This window comes from Pteropus medius, unplaced genomic scaffold, assembly GCF_902729225.1.
Source record: "Pteropus medius unplaced genomic scaffold, Ma_sr-lr_union100, whole genome shotgun sequence".
Taxonomy (NCBI): Eukaryota; Metazoa; Chordata; class Mammalia; order Chiroptera; family Pteropodidae; genus Pteropus; species Pteropus medius.
The window spans coordinates 14,801,422-14,821,669 of NW_024349802.1; the positions used below are offsets into that span (position 1 = coordinate 14,801,422).

General features: G+C 38.5%; 1 protein-coding gene across 4 annotated transcripts in view; it reads right to left on the reverse strand.

The window, feature by feature from the left end:
* PRELID2 (PRELI domain containing 2) overlaps positions 1–20,248 on the reverse strand; it is a 63,803-nt gene that overhangs the window by 37,076 nt on the left and 6,479 nt on the right. For 2 of the 4 annotated variants that reach the window (XR_005647291.1, XM_039836447.1), the window contains exons 2-5: positions 16,896–16,953; positions 14,766–14,839; positions 14,196–14,220; positions 13,151–13,311 (exon numbers count right to left, since the gene is read on the reverse strand). Coding sequence is in view for 3 of the 4 variants with exons in the window: in XM_039836447.1 (XP_039692381.1) it covers positions 13,151–13,311; positions 14,196–14,220; positions 14,766–14,839; positions 16,896–16,953 (318 nt within the window). In the remaining variant the exon portion in view is untranslated. The remainder of the gene's footprint in view (positions 1–13,150; positions 13,312–14,195; positions 14,221–14,765; positions 14,840–16,895; positions 16,954–20,248) is intronic. The other 2 variants (XM_039836446.1, XM_039836448.1) reach the window with 1 other exon arrangement.

Below are 20,248 nucleotides of genomic sequence, written 5' to 3' on the forward strand. Positions count from 1 at the left end.
ACGCCCGAGCTTGAAATGTTCCATGTTTCACTCAAGAGACATAAAGATGATTCAAGTTTTCCCACACCTGTCTTTCAGCTCTGTTAAACCGAAAGGAAAGACCGCATCACATTTATGATGTTATATCCTCTGGGTCACTTCTACCTTCAAAAAACTGTACAGTAACAGTGTGTATCATGTGTCAGACAATGTATTATCTTCCAAGGTTGTTATTCTTAAATTTTTTTTCTTTTTTACTGAGAAAACTATGGCAAAGAGACGTTAAATCACTTGTCCAAGGTCGTATAACTTGATGTCATGTAGATTCATTATCTACCACCTCAAAACTCTAGTCCTGCCCCTTCTTCAGTTTATGACACATCTTCCTAGTCTATGAGATGAGGAATCTCAGCAACATATTATGTGGTTCCCTTTCCAATCTATCCAAACATTAACTCAGTCTCCAGATTATATTTATTTTATTTCTAATATCCGTCAACAGTCAATGTCATTCTCTGCCTTGCTACTGTTACTACCTAGGTTTAGCACAGCATTTTCTCTCTCCAGAACCACTGCAGATGCCTCCCAATAGGGTCCTTGTCTCCAGCATGGATGCCCCATGATCCACACTGCCTCAGCTTCCTAAGCAGACATTGATCTTGTCACTGGCTGTTTACTTAGGCACAGAAAATAAAGCCCACGTGCTCAGTTAAGACGCATCGAAACTGTTGCACGTAGCTATTGTTTGTTCATTTTCATTGCTGCATAGTGTTCTACTGTGTGAAAACACTCCAAATTGCTTATCCACCCTCCTGAAGACAGACATTTGGAACAGACCTAGTTTAGGGCTATTATCAACAGTGCTATAACGAAAGTATTTATAATACACCCAGGTACATATGTGCACGAATATCTCTAGAATATCTAGCAATCATATACCTGGGCCATAGGACTGGCACAATTTCAACTTCAACAGATAATGCCAAATGATTTTCTGAATGGTTACAGCTGCATTTTTAATGCATTGCATCAATTCCAATAGCAATGACTAGCACGTGGTAGGAAATCAATAACGCATCAAGAATGAACAGATAGAGTGAAGGAGAGAGGGTAGTGAAGAGGAAGGGAAAAAGCAAAAGAAGGGAAGAAAATTATAGTACATCCCAATATTTTTGTCAGGGAACCATACAAAAGTCTAGGGAGTTCCACAGCTCAAGCCAGTAGGGGGCAGCCTTTACCTGGCTGAGATATGAGCCACCACAGTATCGGAAAGCTACTTAAAAAGAGAAAGCTCATTCACACCCGCAGTGCCTGTATCTGAGTCACATCTATTGCTCTGTCTACAGGTGGACATAATTCAACATAGGACACGATGAAATCATGACAGAGAAAGCACAACTCAAATTTTAGAACACTTTTGTGAAAGTGAATGGCAGTTGATACCATCAATCTCCTACTTTGGGGTCATTTAAAATTTTGGTTTCTTCTGGGTTGGGGAAAATTTTTAAAGTTCAGAGAAAATATGGATCAGGAATTAATCCGCAACGTATGCAGCCACCAGCTCTGAATCCTCAAAACAGCAGTTTCTGGGAAAGCAAAAGCTCTCAACAAGATCCTGTCCTTGAATTATTGACTGGGTAGGTATGGCAAATCTTGCCTGATGGCTTGCATAATGAGAATTTAATCAAAGTGTCTTTGAGGGGGGAAAAAAGGTCTCAGTGATACTCTTATTGCGATGACATTTCAGTTATAATCACAATGTTTTCGACATTCTCCTGTAACCACACAGAGGGATGTCCCAAAGGAAAGGCAGGGTCTGCCAGTGAGGCTGTCTGCTCACTCCCTGCCCAACACCCTGGGTCTGCCACTGCTGTGGAGACTGCCCGGCTCGGAGGTATGCTCCACCAGCCAGAGCAGGGAGTCTCTCCCACCCTGTCCTACCAAACCGATGTATATTATTGTGCTTCCTCAGAGAACCATTTCAATGTACAGAGTTTTCAATAAGTGCTATGCAGTTTTCAGCCTTCACGTGCACACGCACACGCACACGCACACGCGCACGACATGGATTAAGGTGTGGTTCCTGGAGTCAGACTCCTTGGATCCCATCTCATTTCTAACACAGAATGAAGACCTGTCCACATGCCCAAGTTCAGGAAGTTCTGTGAAGCTGTCTCCTCTGTAAAATGGGGTTAACACCTATTTCACAGGTTGCTTCAAGAGTGAATAAAGTAAGATGTGTAAAGCAGTCAAGGTATATGGGTAAGAACTCAATAAATGTTAGCTAATGATATTAACACCAGTTAGAATGGCAGTAGGAATAGAGAAGGCAGAGGGTCAAGTGTTAGTGAGTGAAGAAAGTGACAATGTGATCTGTAAATGACAGCAATAAGGAGGAGGTGGAAGAGCTTGATGGAGTGGGGTATTGAAAGAACTTGGGAGTGGCCATAAAGAACATCTCTTGAGAGGGTGATGTCTCAATTCACTCTGGAGAATGAGCCTTTTTAAAGAGCTGCTATTTGCGAGGCTTACATTAGATATAAATGGAGTCCGGAAATCCATTTTTTATTGTTAAGAGCAGTTTAATGTCTTTTGAGGTCCCTGTTCTTTCTGGATGTCACTAGATTAAATTTTATGACTTAATTTCGGGATTCTTGGAAGGGATTTTATGCCTTGTTTGCATTGCCTTACAATTCCATGAGTGCCCAAGGGTTGTATAGAAGTACATGTTATTCTTTGGGGAAATAATCTGTACCAAAGAGATTCGGAATTCTCTTTATCAAGGAATCTAAAGTCCAATGAAATAATAGCAGAAAAGAGATCATTACGAGTATATGCACTTGCATTTTTTTGCTTATATTGATATGTTGATTATAAGTAAAATGTGCAAACATCCTGAAAAATATACTAACACCAATAATAATAATGCTATCTCCTACCACCACCATTCTTTTTTATGTTTATGGAAAGAGAAGAACAATGTCTGAGAAGTTAAATGCTCAAGGTACAAATCCAGCTCCAGCAGTCAACTCTAAAACTTTTCTACCTCATTAACTTATTGGTGGCACTCAATCACTATAAACCACTTATCAATGAGTCCGTCCCTCCCCACTCTGGCATTCAAAGCCCTTGAATTCCAGAACCCTCTTATCTTTCCAGCCTTCTCTCCCACCCTGCTACCACATCTCTCTCTGTCTCTGTCTCTGTCTCAGTCTCTGTCTCTTACACACACACACACACACACACACACACACACACACACTGCAGAGTCACCCTCTGAGACCAAGCACCCTGCCAGCCTCTCTAACCTCCACTACTAGGGCACTCTCCCTCAGAGCTACTTTTAACCCATCTCAGGTTGTTGCCTAAATTATTAACAATGAACAACAGCAGGAAATGCCGTAACACTAGGGAATAATCAAATGGTGGAATCTCAGGAGCCCATTGGCCTAATGTGGATATTCATCATAGGGCAGGGTGGCTCCGTCTCTTAAAACAGCAGACCCCAACCTTTGTGGCACCTGGGACCAGTGCTCCCATGGGAATCTAATGCCTGATGATCTGAGGTGGAGCTGAGGCGGTGATGCTAGTGCTGGGGAGCAGCTGCAAATAGAGATGAAGCTTCACGAGCTTGCTTGCCCATCACTCACCTACTGCTATGCAGCCTGGTTCCTAACAGGCAGCGGACTAGTATCGGTCCACAGCCCAGGGGTTGGAGACTCCTCTCTTAAAACATAGCATTTAAGAATTGATAATCAATAATAACAGATGATACTTTTTAATAGCCTACTATAGTAAAGCACCATATTAAGTCCTTTATACATATGCATTAGTTAATTCTCACAATAATCTTCTGAGGTTGAAAAAAAATCTTATAGATGAAAAAACAGGTTCAAAGAGATAAATTTGTTAAGATCACACAAAATAAGTGGCAAGGCCACTATCTGAATCCACACAGTTAACCTCTGATCTCACATCCCTTACGCAGTCCTACCACCTAAAAAAGGGCCCATTCAACACAAGTTTGCTGGTATGAGGCTTCAAAATACACAGCAGTTTGTGAACTGGTCCAATAGGAGGTTTGTCTTGGGATACTGAGCCCACCAGTGCATGCATGCTATTCAGGGCTGTCTTCAAGGATGCGTGGTCTATGTGGTCACACAAGACTCAGATACCAGGAAGGGCTACACATTTAGTTGAATGCTCTGCTGTCACTGTTTCGAAATTCTTAATTTTTGAACAAGGGAATGTGCATTTTCATTTTGCACTGGGCCCTGCAAATTATGTAGCTGTTCCTGATCCATGCACTACTACTACCAGCTGCCATGCCGTGGGGAGTTTTCTGAGATGCTTCAGAAGGCATGTTTCAACTTAGCAAACTCTTGGACCTATAACATCTACCTCTAACGATGTGTCCTAAGCAAATAATATTAGATGAGGGCTTAGACAAGCCTATAAAGATATTCACCATGTCACTACTTATAAGAGCAAATAATGGGAAATAATGCAAATGCCCCAAAATCAGGACATTAATAAAACAAAGTAGAATAATTTTATCCAGTGAATACATCAGATCAGCCATAAAAATCATTTTTAAAAATGACGTAATAAATAAAAATGACATAAAAAAGACAGTCCTAAATGTAATGATAAATTAATGTAAAGGTCTGAATACTATGTACAGTATGATTCCATGTTTCTAAAAATGATTTTTCTACAGAATGAGTAAATAAACTACAGCAACTGCAGTATGCTCCTGCAATGGAATGCTACACAGCAACGGGAAAAGAACAAACTACTGATACACACAAGATGATGCTCATAGACATGATGCTGAGTAGAAGAAAATTGAAAGAACAGAGAACATATTGTGTGATTCCATTCCGTGTGAAGATCCACCACAGGCAGAACGCATCTACGAGGATGGAGGTCAGAATATTGGTTTCCACTGGGGTCACTGACTAGAATGAGCATGCATCTGAGGCGGGGTATGAATATATTCTGTTTTTTCTTATATGTATTTGTGACTGTTCTACAATGAACATGCAATTCTTGTGAAAAAAAAAAAGAAACATTATTTTTAAATATAATAAATATTTGGAGCAAGACTCGTCCAAACTAAAAAAAACAAACCAACACAAGAACGAACAAACAAACAAACAAAAGATTCGTCCAAACTAGATCTATGTGAGGGCCAGAAGGTTTTCCTATCTTTGGTCCAGAGGCTTTTGAGTCATCCCAAAGAAGAGGGGAGGGAGAATCGAACAGAACAAGATAGGAACTACCACCTTAGTTCCTCTCAACGCTACAACCCTCTTGAGGTCAGATGCATATTAAATGGAGCAGCCTCCACCTCCAGCACAGAAAACTTCTCAAAATGTAGCTGTAAATGCAAACAAGGAAACCAAACTCAGCTTGTCAATTTTATTTTCATCTCTTTGCTTAGCTACTAATATTAGTCTCTACTGGAAAGATGGCAATCGAGCTCCCAGGTGTCGATTCACCATCTGATGGAGGAGGCGGATTCTTAGACTAGGTATGCTGCCATCGGGCTCCTGTCTATCGACTCAAAACTTTGAGGTTGTTCTGCATGATATCCATGCCTGACTGATAAAATATTATAATTTTTAATACCCAAACTTTTTATTTCCTACAGATGCGAGAAGCTAAAAAAAAGAAAATTAAACCAGCATCTGCTTCATTAGAGCAGAGAATGCAACACAATTTTGACATTAATCTGACTTAAGTTTTCTTTCTTCATCCCTTACTTCCACTGATAATTCTTCTCTCGCATAAATTCAAGAGGGAATTCATGTGAATTTTGTTAAACTTTACAGCAGGGTGTTTCCTGCTGAAATGTGTTTACTGTTTGCTGGAGAGCCAGATTATAAATTGGTCACGCTTTATAAAAGTAATGGGAACTCTGCACAAAACAGAGTTGCAAAAAAGGTGCCAGCTATATGTTTGCTTACCACTGGAACCATAGGATACGGACTGATTATCAGGGGTTTTCAACCCCAGCTGCTCAACAGATTTACCTAGAGGACTTTAAAAACGTTGATTCCCAGGAGCCAGGCCAGGCCCATAAACTAGAATCACCACTATGAATGGACAGGCTTAACCTCCCCATGGAACCTTATACTAACTCAAAAACCAAAGGGCAAAGGAGGGTGAGGGAAAAAAAAAAATCAATAAGCATTCACTAAAATATTTCAAAAGCTCTTACTTGTAAATGGCATAGAATGCTCCTGGCTAAACATCATTGTCTCCCAGTTCAATCAACACCTCTGTTTTCAAACAGCTTATTCCACTTTTCAAAGTCAGTACTTCAAGGAGCTACCCCACTTTGAAAAGAGCATTTATATTCACCATCAGTTTCAACAACTTTCATTTATTTACCTAGTTGCCTTATACTCTCAAGTGTACAGCATCCCCATTTATTGCCTTATTAAATCTTCACATTACTCTGCGAGGAAGCTCGGGCCAGCTGTATCCCTGTTCCCAGAGTCAAACAGCATGTAAGTGACCAAGCAGCAACAGAAGAGAGGTCTCCTTAATCCCCTTTCAAGATTCCTCTACATCGAATGTCCTATGAAATCCTACTGGACTTCCCCAAATTGCACTTGCCCCTCCTGCCGCTTCCATCCCCTTTCATGTCCCTCCCCTCATCCTCATTTCAGTCCATAAAGAGCAAAGAGCGGCAACCCCTTGAGCAGATATTCATTCATCATTCAACAAATGGCTACAAAGCATCCTCTGCGAGCCAAGCACTATGCTAGACACTGAAGGTACAGCAGGATGGGGAAACAGATCTGTTATAGAAACACACACATAAAAGGCAAATGAGTATCTTCTGGAAAGCATTCTTATTGAGCCAAAAAGAAGTCTCCTACCCAGATGTCATATTTACACAGAAAAGGCCTGTTGCTTGGTGTTCCATAATTGGCAGTGCGTTCTGCTAATTGTTTGATCGCCCACTGGTGCACTGGAAATCAAGGTCAATATGAGCACAAGGAGTAATGTTTTGGGACAAATACAGTAGTATATATTCAGGCAATTAGATAGCAACACCCTCAAGCCCTTTATCACCAGGACTGGGGCTTAGAAAGAATTCCTAGATTAATAGAGCTAGAATATTTTAATATTTCAGTGAAAGCAAATTTGGAGGTCAACCAAAAAGGCTAGCGCTAAACACATGGAAGTAAACAAAATATCAAATCTACTCCTAGAAGGAAAAATAAAGATTTCAGAGTGAGGAAAAACTGGATACAAGAAGAAAAAATGCCCAACATGCAAATTATACTATTTGTAATTCACCGGATGAATACTTCAGACTTGGGATGTTTTAATCCAGGAATTGAAAAATAAAAAATTCAAAATGTTATATATCTTATTTGTTAGAGAATGAAGAACATTCATATAAGTAACTTCAATAATAAGGAAAATTTACTGAACTAAGAACAGCTGCTCATCCCATTATTTTAATCAATGTTTAAAGTTTGACCTTGCCTTGTTTCTTTTACTATATTCCCAGGAGGTATTTGATATTTTGTAAATGTTGAATCAACATATCCAATGTTATTAACACATATTTCACTAAGCTGAGCATTTTTCAATCTCAGAAATCAGGTTTGTAAGCATCAATAGATAAGCAGAAAGTCTTAGACATGGGAAGGTGAAGACATGGGCCATTAGGATGCTCGATGCTGAGTATGGGAGAACGATCTTGTTATTCCAAAGCAAAAAATCCAGCTTGGCAACATCATGAACAGAGTGAGTCTCCACTGATGGTGATAACTTAAACCTTGCTTCAAGATAACAGAAACATTATTACTTATCACAAAAACACATACAGCTATGGTTAAAGGGCAAAGCCCAAGAAAATGCTCTTAGAAGATGATTATCTTTTAGAGTTACATTACTTGGATAAGGTAAGTCTCCATTATTAAGGACAAATCAAAGGCATATCAATTATATTCCCACAAAGCACAATAAAAAGAACCCAAAACTAACAAATAAATACATTGTAAAGACTAGAAGCAAACACAAGACAGTAAGAAATACACTTATCTCATAACGTAAAGTTTCAGAGGGCAGAAACCATGACTCTTCTCTTCCTTCTGAGAAATCTAAAACAATATATTCCGTCCTCTACTTCCCGATGTAAATGCCTGTGCCCTACTCTACATAATAAAGCACATTCCCACGAGTTGACTTTTTTTTTTTTTTTTTTAGGGTCAAGTCTCACTTTTCTGTTTCCTGATTTGGTCCAAGTGTCCTAAGGTGGAGCTGTGCACCAGGCCAGCGTCTCTGACTGGACACTCAGGCAGTTCCTCAGAGCACCATGCTCGACACCTCTGCGTCCACAACAGCCGCGGTCACAGCACGAACCAAGAAGAGGACCCAAAACACAGGGGGACTCGGTCCATGACAAATGCTAGCACTGACCCTTGGATGCTATTCTCTCCAGCGCTTAAATCTCACTCTGGAACTAAAAGAGAAGGGTTCCACCCCCCATGACGCTCGAATGTTGGAGCTCACATCCCCAGAGAATGTGTGCTGAGGGAACTCGAAATCACAACATGGAACGTCTTCCTGCAGCATCATGGCACACAGTTATACACACCATTTCTAGATTAAAATAAAATATGCTCAAAAGTCGAGTCACATGAATTTCTAAGATTATGATAATAACAATAAAAGTAATAATACTAGCCATTAACATTTGACCACTATGAGCAGGCACTGTTCGAAGCTCTCTGCATGTACTACCTCATTTAATTGTCACAAAACTCTCTGAGGTAGGGATGTTATCCTCATCATCCTGATGAGGAAACTGAGGCTTAGAGAAGTAAGGTAAATTGTACAAGGGCATGTAAGTATAGTTCAGATCTCATTCCCTCACAAAATGGGGACAAAAAAATACGCTGACCCTCGTTGCTACTGGCAACCATGAGAAAACCCAACTTGAAAAAAAAAAAAAGATACACAGGAAAAGGTAGAGCCAAAAGGACAACAACTAACGAACTAGATAGCCTATTTGGTTAGGAGGTAATACAGTTCCTTACTGACAGGAAGGGCACAGATTCTGGAGCCAAACTGCCCATGTTTGAATCTGCTTCTGACACTTACTGGTCACCTTACCTTGCACAAGTTATTTCTCTAAGCCTCAGTTTGTAAAATGGGGATAATAATATTTCCAATCTCAAAAGGTTGCTATGAGTGTTAAATGAAATAATATATAAATATATATATATATACCTGCAGGTGTTTGTGGGTAGACAGACAGACACGCACACACATACACACACACACACACACACACATGCGCGCACACCCCATCAAGCACTTAAAACAGCGCCCAGTACAGAACAAACATATATAATTGATGGCTGGCACTGTCTGAGGCATAGAGTGCCAAGCTGGGTTCTTGAAAAGTGAGATGAGTAGAAAACATCACATCAACCTATCTCCCCCAAAAGATGTAAATTCCATTTCACAAAAATGGCAGGAAAAAAATATCCAATGAAGTTAATAAAGGAAGAAAGCATGTTAGAAATAAGCAGTTGTGTGATGACACAGACGGGGGAAGGACTGATGTAGCTCTTGCCCAAGAAGGAGCCACAATGGCAGAGATGTCAGTAGGAAGCCAAACCAGGTCTACGTACAGGGACATGGACACAGTCAGATTCTCCTGGAAACCCATTTCGAGCTCATCTTGGAACTAAGCCAACAGGCCATGCTCAGGGACAGACTGATATCTGGTTTCCCATCACACACCCACACCTGCTAACCAACACACAGCTTGCAGGTCTATCTAATTTTAGACTCAGCAGCCATGACCACTTTTCTTTCTTTAAAAAAAATCGTCATATTTTATCTTCTGGGTGCAGTGGCAACCATTACATTCCTAGCAAAGGAGGCGAATGAAAATAATAATGTGTCCTTTCTTTGATGTCCACCCCACCCAAGATTACCTCAATTGAAATGCCTGCTTAAAATGCCTTTCTAAATCCATGTCAAGAGCTAAGATAACATAAGTTTCCTAGAATCTAGATCACAGCTGTCATCACATCATCCCCTGCTCAGAAACCTTCATGTGGCTGCTTGATGCTGAAAGGACAAAATCCATTTTCCATAACCTGGGAACCAAAGTACTCCGCAGTTTGCAATAAATCCATTCTTTATAAAACTCCATACTCCTACCTCACTGCTGTCTGCTCAAGGTGGAGTCCATGACACCTGGATTCAGATCTTGGATCAGCAACTTATTAACTGTATTACCTTGAGCAAGTTATTTATCCTGAGCTTCAAAACACTGCAGGTGAAGACCTTGACATAGTAGGTGTCAATAAATATTGGCCTGGTGTGTCAATAACTTCAAAGAGAATGTTTTAGAGAAGACAAGAGCATAACAAACCAAATAAAGAAGAAAAGTATAATTGGTCAGGTCTTTTTATAAAAGAACCTGGTAATATGTATCAAAATATAAAACACACATAACCTGTGACCCAGAAATCCCATGTTGCTCCATCTGCTTTATAAGGTTATTGAATACATAGGGAAATATGTAATCATAGGGATTTCATCACAGTGTTGTTGTAATAGCAAAAAATTCAGAAACAATCTAAATGCCTTTTAGAAATGGACCAAGAAAATTACGTAAACAGATACTACTGCTAGGTGATAAAAATTGTTTCTTTTTCCCCAGAACTGTTTAACATTTTTTTTACAAGTCACAGGTATCATTTTTTTTTCCAGAATCAGAGTGACAATTCTAAAACATACTTAAAAAAAAAATACACAAAGGCAAAAGGTCTTAAAGGAAGTTTCCCCTGGATTCTTAGGGCCAGTTATCATTTTATACCTCACTGATGAAGGTTCAGTTCAGTTAGTCAACAGCCCAGATATCTGAGAAAACTAACTGAGGCTAAAATGAAATATAAGAAATGAAAGACTTTTTTTTTTTGCAGAAAATCAGACAGTTCCGTCCTTTTACTACTTCTATATACAAAAATAAATAAATATTTTTTTAAAAATAGCAAGCTCTATTCTGTGGCTAATAGCTTTTGTACTTAATCCTAAACATCCATGTTCTATGTCAGGAGAGAGACTGAGAAAAAAATAAAATAAAAAACTAGTGGGTGGTTCAAAGCAAACCCAGCCCGGGTGCTAATGAGAGTTGGCATTCACACTCATTCAGTGTGCCACCGGAGCATTGTCACTGCACAACCAAAATTATGGGGAGCAGTAATGATGTGGACAAGTGGTGGAGCTTCAGAATGGATTTTAGATTTCTGGTTTTTAATTATTTGGGTTTGAGGGCCTTACTATTTTCATTAAAATGATAGATGCATAATAAAAATTCAAACCATACAGAAAAATATTAAAAGACACTGCAAATTATCCTCTGAAATCATAGTTCACAGCAATAATCACTATTAACATTTGGTGCTTGTTACATTTTGCTTTTGTTTTTAAACCCATCTCAAAGGACTTAATCATTTCTCCCCCATTATACTAGCAAAAAAATTTGTAAAGTATGTTAAGTGCTAGCAATGTTGTAGGGAAATGAATTCTCACATACTGTTGATGAGAATGTAAATTAATGTATTAGCACGTTGCAAGACAATAGAATCTGTATAAACTAAAAATATGCATGACCTGATAAGCAAATATATAACTTTATTTGATTTAGATATATTCACATGGCATAAAATTCACCTTTTTAAGTATATAATTCAGTGGTTTTAGTACATCTAGAGTTGTGCAACCATTGACACCAGTTCCAAAACATTTTCATCACCCCAAAAAGAAAACTCCATACCCATTAGCAGTCACTCCCTCCTTTTCCTCCTTGCCCAAAGAAGCAACCTACAGATTTGCCTATTTCAAACAAAGGGACTCATACTATATGTAGCCTTTTGTAACTGGCTTCTTTCACTGGGCATAATGTTTTCAAGCTTCACCCAGTTTTAATATGAATCATTACTGCATTTCTTTTTATGGCTGAATAATATTCTATTGTATAGATATCTATCACCAGTTGCTAAGACATTTGTTTCTCATTCTGCCTATTATGAATAATGGTGCTGTGAACATTCCTATACAAGTCTTTGTGTGGACATGTTTTCAATACAATGTAGAACTGCTGGGACATGTGGTAACTATGTTTAACTTTCTGAAGCACCACAAACTCGTCCACAGCTACACCATTTACACTCCTACTAATAGTGTGGGAGGGTTTTATTTCTCCACATCCTCTCCTGCACTTGCTATTATGTGTCTTTTGTTATTATTATTACAGCCATCCTAATAGGTTTGAAGTAGTATCTCATTGTGGTTTTGATTTGCATTTTCCTAATGACGAATGATGTTAGGCATATTTTCATATGCTTATTGGTCATCTGTATATTTTCTTAGAGAAATATTTTCTCAAATTTTTGTCCATTTTTTAATTGGGCTGTCTTTTTATTAATGAGTTGTAACAGTCCTTTATATAGTCTAGATACTAGACTCTCATCTGCTATATGGTTTGCAAATATTTTCTCCCATCCTCTGGATCGTCTTTTCATCTTCTTGACAGAACCCTTTGAGGCATGAAAGTTTTTAATTTTGATGATGTCAATTTTACCTATCTTTGCTTTTGCTGCCTGAGCTTTTACATATCTATATACATACAGAGATATATATATAGAGAGAGAGAGAGATAGCTATTCAAATGGATAAAGTTTAGAAACATTCTATTAAGCAAAAAAGGTTAAGTGCACAACAATTTAAACAGAACTAAAGCATGTATGTAAAAAGATGCACAGAATCAGACGGCATGGGCTGAGTACACAAGTAAAGTACCTAAAGGTATTTCTTCAAGGTCTGGAAAAATACTCAGCACACTGCTGACACTCATCGCTTCTGCAGAGGGAAAAGAGGCACCAAGAACGGGTAGGGTATTCTGAAAGGAGTTGAGTTCTGTCATTTTTCTCCCAAAGGGAAATCTATTCACTAATTATTTGTGTGATTAAAAATTAATAATGTGTAATTTATGTGAGTTGTAAACAGAGATTATAAATATGAAATCATAGCTTAATACAGGGGCTCGTTTGTGCATCCCTGCACCCAACCTCTCTGTACACACACACATACACGCACATGCATGCAGAAGTAATCTTACCAATTCGGATTTTCCATACTTTCCCGGAAGACAGACTCCTCCTTCATGGATGCATACCGTGTCCACGTTAGGCAGTGACTCTGTATAGCCATGTTTCTTTCCCGAGGATTGAGCCATGATTCCTCTTCCAACTGGATACTGGGTACTTTTAAAATGCTCACCTGTCCAATAGAGGGGGGATGGCTTTCTCACTTTAGGAAGAGCAGGTTACATAAAGATTGCATCCAGAATTGCTTTCAGTCTTACATAACTAAGAGGACAAATGATCCTGACATATGAATGACAGCTCATCAATGGCTCTAAGTACTTGATAATCAAACAGTCTATGTCCTTACTAAATGCTGGTGAGGACATGCAAATGGCCTAGAATTTATGGAGGATATACTGTCCCTGGCCTGATTTCCCTAACTGCTAAACACTAAGCAAATTATAAGTCTCCTCCATGTCTCCTCTAAGGCCGGTTATGGCCTTCTTAAATTGATGGATTCTAATTGGGCCCACTTAAGGGCTTGCAAGCAGGACGATATCAGGTAAAATATTTTCTTCATTTTAAACTCTGTTCAATGCCTAGAAACGTATGCTTTCCTAGGTGGAGGAGACACGGAAGACTACAAAAGCAGAATTGTACAAGTCAGAGGTGTCCTTAAATTATTTAAGAATTGAGATACAACACAGAGTTGAATGCCTTTTTAAATAATAGATTCAAAGTGTGTATATAGGGCAAAGGCAGGGTACATGCTCTGTAGAAAAAGTCCATAGTAATTCCCTACACACACTGCAACACATTTTACCATCTGGAAAATAAAAGAAAGTTCATTTTCATTGTCATATCAGCCTTCTCTTCACTAAAGAACGTGAGAGAGTCTTAATCCATGATAAGGAAGTGATAGAAGCCACCACTTTTTCTACATACGGCCCAGCAATGTAATCTGCAAACTCATGGGCAAGGGTCTCACTGGGTTCCACATCACATACATGATTTTAAAGGGCTCTTGGCACTAATTTTTCTATGGTTCCAGCAATGTGATTAAAAATTCCTACTTACCTTTTTTCCAACAATCACCAGTGTGCTTAAAGATTTCAAAGAGAGAAGACAATTTGCGATCATGAAGATGTCATCAACATATTACTTTACAGAAACATACATAAGAAGACTTACAGAGAGTACTGAGAACCTCATACTCTCTGAAATAACAATTCTGACAGTGAAATAGAAACTGAAGTTTCTATCTTCCTTACTAAAGATCTGACTAAATATTTGCTATCTGCCAACTTCTGATCATTGTTATCTAAGAATTGCATTTAAGCATGGACAGATTAGAAAAGGTAGTCGCTTCATGTAAAATGTCCAAAATAACTGCCGACCATCTCTACGTCCACCAAGAGCCCTCCACAAAAGAGAGAGAAGGAGATAGAAACGGACAGGGAAAAACTATCCATCCCCGGAGCATCTGCCCAAAGTGAGGCTGGATACAACAGACCTTCTTCCTCTGAAGAGCTATAAGGTAGAAGAACTGTGAAAGTTCTAACACTCCTTTACACCAGAAAATGCTCTTTTTATGACTTGGAAAATTACCCAGTGTTACAACAAAGCTAAATTCTGAAATTCATTTACCTTCCTTAAAATCTCTGGAACCACATTCCGACAGATTGCAATCCTCTTTCTATAGATGATCCCTGTTGACACATCTAGAAACAGAAAAATTTTACACTCAAAAAAAAGTTTTTTAAGAAAGGTACTCTTGTCTTAAAAGTCAATAAAATTTTTAATGTCAATCTTAATTTTCTATATGTAGTATTCCTAAAGAAAATGTTTAACTCAAAAGTCAGTATCCCTGACCACTGTTCTGGGTCAAATTACTCCAAAGGTACTTATCTGTAATCAAGGAATAAGAATAAAAAAGCTACTCACATGGCACAGACTAAAGTCAGGGATAAAAGAATCATGAATTGTTCATTGCTATGGACTATCAACATCAAAACTCCAATGACATGGGCCAACAAGCCTCCTGCTCAACTCCAACAAAGAAAATGTTTTAGCAAAAAAAAAAAAAAATGGAGAATCTGATTGTGCCACCTTCTGCACCAAATATGTTTTCATGCACAGCGGTTACAAAATTTAGACCTATAATGAATTATCGGATGTTAAAAAAAAAAAAACAACAAACCACTCAATAAATGTGAGATAAGAAAAAAGAAGACCAAGTTTGAGAAAAAGACAAACCTCAAAGTGTTGTTTTTTGCTCTGTGAATTACTGTGACTCAGCCAGGCTCCTGCCAAGTTTCCTCAAAGCTCCAGCTATAAGAACCTTGAACCTTGGTGCAAACACCCTTACTCTTCAGAAGTCGCTGACAGGGTGACAAACTGGTCTGTCTCTTCTGCCTGCTGGCATTCCTCCAGCTACTTCATCCAATGTTTACAGCACACAGACTTAAAACGGATGAGCCACTCCTGGAGGCAAAGATGCCCTCGTCTATGTTAGAAATCATAATTAACGTTCCTATACCACTTTGGAATGTGCACGCTGTTCTATCTCTTGATCTTCACAGCAACCTAAAAGCAGGATTACTACTTCCCCATTTAACAGATGAAGAAACTGAGGCATCAAGAAGTTAGGTCATACAAATAGTAACAAAATCAAGACTTGAAATCAGATTTCTCTGATGACGAGTGACAAGTTTCTCCCACACCGAGTGCAAGCACATGAAAAAATGTTTTTTAAAAAATATTTATAGAGTTAAGGAAGTGCAAAAAATATCTTCACAAGCAAGACAGTTTTGTGTTCACCAAGCATAGAGAAGGCCTCAGTCATGTAATGAACAGAAGCATCTCATTCATTTACTCAGAAGGCTCAAGAACATGTTAGGTGTGGGCCTGCATGTCTCCAAATGTTTATACATCGATTATGTGCATCATTATAGCTTCCTGCATTGCCCAGTTCTCAAGTTCGAATACTGACAGTGAATGACAGAGATCAATGAAGACTCCTACATTCTAGCCCAATTGTCGATAAACATTTTCTGTAAAGGTCTAAATGGTAAATATTTTAGGTTTTGTGAGCCAAACAGTCTCTGTCACAACAACTCAACTCTTCTGTTGTCATAAGGAAGCAGCCGTAGATAACATGTAAACAAATGGACATGGCGATGTACCAATAAAACTTTATTTACAACAACACGCAGCACAAGCATAATTGGTCAACCTCTGCATTAGTCAATACTGAACCATATTACAATTAAGCACAGTTACAACTACATAATCTAATCACTTTACAGTCACATCTCATATACATGATATTAATCACATCTATTTTACCATCTATAAAAGCATAAATGAATATATTACAGGGATATACTCATGTGACCTTGAGCAAGTTATTTAACCTCTCTGTACCTTCGCTCTTTCATTTATTAAATAGGAGCAATAATAATACTTACCCCATACATTGTTATAAAGATTAAATTAGTTAATAAAAGAAAAAGTTCCCAGAACATATTAAGCACCCAAAAATGTCAGCTGTTATGATTGTCATTAATGATTAATTGAGAAAGTAACAAGAGTATAAAATATTAGGCAAGGCTTCGACTTCTGCAAATGCTGGATGTTCTTTTCCATCGGTCAATACAGAAATAAACCTATTATGTTTAAAACATAATGGGCCACACACACATACACACACATCTTTACAAAAATCAGTATAACTTAATGATCATCACTGAAGCAAGGTATATTCAAAGAACTTACCTCTTTTTTCCTCTATAGTTATCACAGAGATAACATTTTTATCCATGGGGTTGGGATACTAAAAGAAAACACATAAAGAAGAATTAGCATCCACCTTTTACCAAAGTGAATTATTTCACAGTAACCACAGTTACTTGTAAGAACAGTAATTATTTCCAAGGAACATCTAAGGCCAGTTTTGAATCACGGTTCTTAATTTTACTACTTCAGCCTAGATAAGTGAGATGCTGTCATCAGCTGGACCTGTATAAAATCCAGAGGGAAACTTCTTTATATCCAACCTAGCCCTGAGTGCAGAGGTAGGTTATGTTAAACTAATTAAAATCAAATAATACTATTAATATTGAACTAGCCTTATATAAAATCAAGAATGCTCTTTGGGCCAGGCACTGTGCTAAATGCTTTGTTTGCATGACCTTGTTTAAATCTCCTAACAGCCTCTGTTGTGAGTGGGTCATATGTTATCATCATCCCATCTTTCAGAAATGGAAACTGAACAAAGGTCAGAGAGCTTAGGGTCACCCAGCTAGTTAGTGGTGAGCCAGGAAATTAAACCAGGCCTAAAACAGTGAATTCCTTCACTACTGTCCTATATCACGGCCCGATGGCTCAGTGACATCACAGGAATACAATCGTAGAAGTTGTCTATGCCAGGTACTCAATAAATAGTTTATTTATTGATGAAATTCCCCTGAAAGACAATTTGGATATAACAAGGCTAATAATAGCGACCATTTTTGTCCTAGAAAGTTTATATAGATTTCGGTTTAATTCTCAAAACTATTCCATGAGATATATTGCTGTTTTTTCCATTTCATGTGTGAGAAGTAAGGCTCAGGTAAACTACGTAATTTGTTCAAAATCACCCAGCTAATGAGCAGTGAGACTATAATTTACACAGATAGTCTCTGTTGCCTTCAAAGCCTGCTCATCTAATTTACGCTTAAATAGCCTCCGTTACTCAAATCCAACCCTTTCCATTGCTCAAATGCAAAAAGAGAGACTCAGGGAGGGAGCAGAAGTGACTTCTTTGAAGCCACAGAATAGGGTGGCTGCTGACCCGGGTCTGCCTAGCATTCCTTGGGCCTTTTTCCCTGAGGCTTACTGCTTCATCATGTCCTCTGTCGGAAACCAGCCAACCAAGTCGAACCAGGTACCTGAATGGGGGAGCGGGGACTGAGAAAAAAGAGAAGACAGACAGGGTGCAGGAGGGAGAACAGATCTCACAACTGTCTCTCCGAGTTTATTTCTTATGCTTCTTTTTATACATAATCTGTTTTGTGTATCCCAAAATAACATAATAAGATCGAGGTACAATTTTCGACACTCCCTTTGACACTCCCTCTGACACTCCCTTCGACACTCCCTTCAACTATTCTTAATCCTCTTGCTGGAATTCCACAGAACCAGCCTTTTTCTTTTTTCTGCAAGCAGGCCTCCCGAGATAATCCATGCACTCTTTTGAATTTGGGGAGCTTTAGCTCCCTACAGTCCTCAAATATGAAGAGAAAATTACAGGAAGTCTTATCCAAGACATCCCAAGGTGCTACGGAGGAAGTGAGAGCAGTGAAGGGGCTAAGGGGCAAAAGAAGAGGGGCCCTCCACTAAGCAAACTTGTGAAAGTCTTCTGAACCCCAGGAAATGGCATACAAAACTCAGTGAGTGTGGATCGCCCCCACCCCACAGTTGTGTGCGTGCGTACGTGTGTGTGTGAACTAGAAATTTTACACTAAGGTAAAATGAGAGTATTTCCTTTACTACAGTCCTAGTTTGTTCATTTTACATTCATCTATACATCCTGACTGAATATTATAAATACAATGTAAGCTGTTAGAAGATTATTGAAGTAAATTATGAAAGAAGTTGGATATGTAATCACCAGAGAAGGATAATGATCAAAGTTTTCAAGTTCTGATTACTTCACAAAGTTATCAGTGAAATTCCTAGAGTATAAACTCAGAAACTTCACTTTTTTTTTTAGAAACTTCACATTTTAATAACTATAATATTTGCTTATTAAGTCAAAAAGGTATCAGTTTAAATAATAACAGAAAACTACTTATTCTTCATTCAACAGTTTTCTGAGTACCTATCATGCCAGGCACTGTTATAGGCACTGAGAATACAGTAATGAAACAAAATTGTAGCCTTCTTAGAAAGTTTATATGCTAGTTGAGGAAACAAACCATATATATACCAGACTAAGGGATGATAGGGGGATGGAACATTGTGAAGGGCCATTGTAAAAGACTTAGGGGTAACCCATTAGACAATGCTTGTAAATACCAAAAGTAAATTAGCGAAACTCATTCACTCTGGTAAAATCATCTGCAAGATTCAAGTCATTTTCCTATGCACCTACTTTTGGAGTTGGATAGATATGAGCCTCAAGTTTCCATATGAGAATGGGGGAAAAAAATAGAGGTTTATTTACTGTAGCTAAATACCATGACATAAAAAGAACACGTTTGAATATTTTTAAACTGAGGATTTATTGTGCTGAGGCTCCCCCTACCTGGCATCACTTGAAATGATCTGACACCATTTTGTAACTTGAATATTCAAGATTTAATTCACAAAAATTTATCTGAAGTCAGATAATAAGGGGTTGAGAATGGGAACACTGCTCAGAAAGGGTCACCACTAGTAACATCAATTTAGGAAAACACAAAGCAGGTGACCAGGATTTTCTGGACACCTTTTCAAACAGTGTGACAGTGGAATGGATCGAGCTAGGTCAGAGCAAACTCATTATCGACTTATTATGCACCTACTGTACCGATGCAGGGCGCTATGTTAGAGGCTGCCATATGCATTCTTTTGTTTATTCTTCCCCAAAAGAGTACATCTATTAATAAGGATGAAGATAAGGAGTCTTTGTGTTAAAAAAGGTGATGGCATAAAGCCTGCATACAAGCAGGGCCACACTGGGATTTTCCAGTCCCCAGTCCACTCCTCCCATGGAAGCAGAGTGGTCTGATGACAGAGATAACTTCCAAACACCCTTTCCATTCTTGGACTTGGCTCAGTGGATCACAGGTGCAGTAGCAGAAGAATTACTACATAGGGCTGTGTATATTCCCCGTGTGTGCCATCTTTCCTGGTGACTTAAGGGATCTTTTTAAGGTGTATCTGACTTAATTTTGAACTTGTGATTTTTTACTTCCTTCAGAGAATGTATAAACTAACTCCCTTCCCTCTCCCCAAGGTATTGATCTACTGCAAATAATCACAGGATATATGTATGTAACACTCTAACAAGAATAAAATGTACTCTCCTACTTGTTATATAACTTTTTCATTTATTTTTAACATATTAAAAGAGGCCAAAACTGCAAAAAGAAAAAAAAAAG